This window comes from Ursus maritimus, unplaced genomic scaffold, assembly GCF_017311325.1.
Source record: "Ursus maritimus isolate PB19 unplaced genomic scaffold, ASM1731132v1 scaffold_32, whole genome shotgun sequence".
NCBI lineage: Eukaryota > Metazoa > Chordata > Mammalia > Carnivora > Ursidae > Ursus > Ursus maritimus.
Window position 1 is genome coordinate 13,890,618 of NW_024425786.1, and position 3,832 is coordinate 13,894,449.

At 65.8% G+C, this 3,832-nt stretch overlaps 1 protein-coding gene across 5 annotated transcripts in view; it reads left to right on the top strand.

Moving 5' to 3' along the window:
- The window catches only part of SLC66A1 (solute carrier family 66 member 1), a 15,637-nt gene extending 12,785 nt beyond the window's left edge, over positions 1 to 2,852 (top strand). For all 5 annotated transcript variants that reach the window (XM_040645865.1, XM_040645867.1, XM_040645866.1 and 2 more), the window contains exon 8: positions 2,316 to 2,852. In XM_040645865.1, coding sequence (XP_040501799.1) covers positions 2,316 to 2,387 — 72 coding nt within the window. In that variant the 3' untranslated portion in view covers positions 2,388 to 2,852. The remainder of the gene's footprint in view (positions 1 to 2,315) is intronic.
- The last annotated feature ends 980 nt before the right edge of the window (positions 2,853 to 3,832 follow it).

A 3,832-nucleotide genomic window follows, 5' to 3' on the forward strand; every position in this document is an offset into this window, starting at 1 on the left:
GGCCGGGCCCTGCGCCGGCCTGCTCTCTCCTGCCGGGTAGACACAGAGGAGGAGACAGAAGGTCAGAGAGGTGAACTGGGTCGGGCCTCGCGGCGGCTGACAACCTCCGCTTGCTTCACAGACCTACACGGCGGTGTATTACGTGCTGGCGGACCTGCTGATGCTGTCCCTCTACTTCCACTACAAGTTTAAGAAGCGCCCCTCTCCGTGTGAGTGTGGGGAGCCGGCTTCCTTCCCGCCGCGCCGTCGGGCTCTGGCTGCGAGCTAGAGGCGGAGGGCAGCTCGCGCCCCCGGGCGGGACCGCAGGGACTTCCCTCCTCTTGAGTCTCATTCCGCAAACGTGGCTTCAGCTGCTCCTCTGTACCTGGCCCTGGGCTTGGAGCTGAGGAGATGAGGACAAGGACTCAGGTCTCTGCTGCCCCCGAAGATTGAGAAGGGGCGGGAGTCGAGGGCAGATGGAGGCACTTGGGGGTGGGGCTGTCTCATGAGCATTTGTGCTCTGGGTGACCCCCTCCTGCCCCCCCGCCCTCATCTCTCCTTTACAACCCGAGGAGAAGGGTGCCTTTAAGACACCCCTTCTACAGATGAGGCGTTAAAGCTCAGAGAGGTTAGGTTACTTGCCCAGAGTCACACAGCCCCCGAAGGGCAAGGCCAGGACTCCAGTCGTGGTCTCTTTGCTGCCACTGATACCTGACCTCGGCTTCCCTCCTGTCTCCTGTCCAGTGTCTGCCCCCATCAATTCCGTGCTGCTGTTCGTCTCGGGCATGGCGTGTGCCGTCCCGCTGCTGAGGAGCGCTGGCCCTGCGGCTGCCCCGAGGGAGGTCTTCCGGGGCCGGACGCTCCTGTCCGTGGAGCCCGGCAGTAAGGTGAGGTGTGGGTGTGTGACGGGGGCGTGCGGGGTGGGGACCGGCCCGTCCCAAGGGCATGGCCCTCTCCCAGGGAGCCTGGGATGTCACGTTGCACCTCTCGCCCCTCCGGGACCCCTGAGCAGCCCCCTGCCCTCTCAGCCCTTCACTCAGCAGGAGGTCATCGGCTTCGTCATCGGCTCTGTCTCCAGCGTGCTGTACCTGCTGTCCCGCCTGCCTCAGATCCGCACCAACGTGAGCCTCGGGCAGGGGCGGGTGGGCCCCCCGGGGCAAGGTGTGGGGTCTTGGTGCCCAAGGTCTGGGTTCAGACTCCCAGTTGGCTTGCGCGAGTGAATCCGGGACTCCGGGCCTCAGTTTGCTCCTCTGGGAAGTGAGCACTAGGGGGCACAGGTGTCTTGAGGGGCACAGGTGTCCTGTGTGTGTCTCAGAGAAGCAGCGGTCAGGTGGAGGCCAGGGGCTCAGCCCATCGTCCTGAGAAGAGGGGAGAAAGGGGCGTGGTGGTGCCGGGAGGCTGGCGGGGCCGCGAGGGGCCGGAGGGGCCGGAGGGCAAGCCGCTCGTTGCCGCGGTGCCCGGGGACCTGGGCGTGCTGGCCGGGCGCGACAGTGAGACGCCGGTCAGAGCAGGCTCCCGTGGGACGGGCAGAGGGGGGCAGAGGACGGGAGCCCTGTCTGAGGTCTGACCCCCACCCCCACCCTACCCCCAGTTCCTGAGGAAGTCGCACAGGGCATCTCCTACCGCTGTTCGCCCTGGTGATGCTGGGGAAGGCGCTGTGCGGGCGAGCGTGCTGCTCAAACACCCAGGTGGGCCAGAGCGAGGCAGCACCTGCTGCATCACCTGCCCTCTCGGGGCAGCCTGGGCGTGCTGCTGCTCGACACCGTCGTATCCTTCGGGGGCGGGGCGCGGGCGGGGGGGTGCGTGGCAGCCTCCGCTCGCCGCACGCGGCTTCCCCCTCCATCCCTGCATCCGAGAGCGAACCTCCGTGTGCCCGGCACCCCGCCTGGGCGCCAGATCAGCAGGGAGCAAGCACGGAGTGGCCCGGGAGCTCCCAGCCCGGCGAGGAGGCGGTCGCACCCACTGCGCGGGGGTGCTGGGCACTGCGGGGAAAACCTGCCCGGTGTCACGCCGGGGGCTGTCTTGGTGTAGAAGCTCAGCGAAGGCCCCCGCAAGTGCCATTTAAACCGCCGGCAGGAGAAGAAAGGAGTCAGGCAACGGCAAGGGAGGGGTGGTCCCGACTCAGCCTGTGCAAAGGTCCTGAGGAATAGGGGGAAATGGGCCCCTCCAGGCCAGCAGAGTGCAAGCGGGAATGGGGAGGCAGCTGTCCCCAGAGCCTCAAGGGAGGGGCTGCAGCTTGAGACGGTGGCCTGTCGGGGAGGGACAGGGTGAGAGGGAGGGAAGAGCATATCCGTCCCAGACTCTGCTCCGTTTGGCCTTGACGTTGGCCCCTCCAGATCTCCATACAGTTCCTGGTGTATAGGGACACTGCCACCTCCTCGGAGCGCCAGCCCCTCCTCCCCAGCTGACCCGGACTCAGGCCAAGCCCAGGACAACGGGGAACCTCCAGATGCCGCTCCCAGGAAGGGACAAGTGTGGGCAGACACGGTGCTGCTGACCCTGGATTGGGCCGTGGAGGAAGCCGGGGGCACCTCAAGGGCCCAGCCCAGCTGCCTCCCCGACCTCCGAAACCTCCTGGCAACTTCCAGGAACCCTGACTGACTGCCTGGCTCTTCAGGGAGCCGGGAGCGAGAGGGGCGCTGGGGCCAGCCCCCACCCCCTTGGGACACACCCCAGAGTCCGAGGCCGCCGTCCCTCGGAGCCTGAAGGGAGGGGCTGCAGCTGAGACCTTGGCCCCTTGGGAGGCAGTGGGCGCCCCTCGAGTCCCCTCCTTCCATCTGCCTGCACACCCCCTGGAGTGGGGCGCGGCGGCAGCCAGGTGTCCCCAGGACTGCCCTGTTGACTGCAGACAGCCCAGTAAACGGTACCGCCCAGCGAGGCCTCTTCCTGTTGCTCCTTCCCCGAGGTGCCGGGGTCCGGACTGCTCTGGGCAGCAGCAGCGCTCAGGGATCCGGGCCCCAGCTTCCGGGTCCCCGGTGGGGGCCTCAAGGTTGGGATATGGCAGAGCCGAGCAGGAGCGAACTGTCCGGCCTCGGGGGACCTCGGGTTTTCTCACCTGCTTCTCTGTAACAGACCCCACGCCTGGGGGTGAGGATACACCAGCGAGAATGACAGGGTCCCGGCCCTTCTGTGCTCAGGAAGCAGCAGAATAGTTAAGGTTCGGATCTCGGTTCTGCCTCTTTGCGGGCCTGTGCCTCAGTTGCATCATCCGTGAAATGGGATGTATGTCCTCATGAGATGGTGTAATTAGCGGAGGTTAGCCCCGCAGTCTGGCATGTAGTAAGCACGCCGTCAAGGTTAGCTTTGATAATTTTCAGTTGGAGCAGAGGCACGTCCAGATCTCCCTGCAGATCAGGGAGACCTTCCTGGAGGAGGTGCCATGCAGAAGGATGAGCTGGAGATAGGAGTGGTGGGGAGTGTGGCAGGCAGGAGGAAGGAGGTGCAAGAGCAGTGGGAAGGGAGGAGAGGAGGACGGGGCTCAGCCCTGAGCTCCAGTCCTGGGCCCCAATTTCACTCTGTCTCCCAGGCCCCGTTCTGAGTCCACTTGTTGGCCCTGACCCTGTGGTTGCCTGAGGGTCGGTCAGGGAGAGAAGCTGTGGCTCAGGCTTTCCGAATCTCCTCTTCCTGCCCTGGGGACAGGACGGAGCTCGGCAGCCGGGCCCGCTGCCCGGTTTGGTGCCGCATAGACTGGCGGAGGGCAGCCTCCACCGGCCCAGGCTGTGCTGGGTGTCTGGGAGGGGGGTGACCCGGCTCTGGTCCTTGTCCTCATGGAGGGAACACAGCTGCCAGGCCCTGGGGGTAAGGCCTTTGACCAGAAGGTACAAAGTGGCATCAGAATGAGGAGACTCCGCAG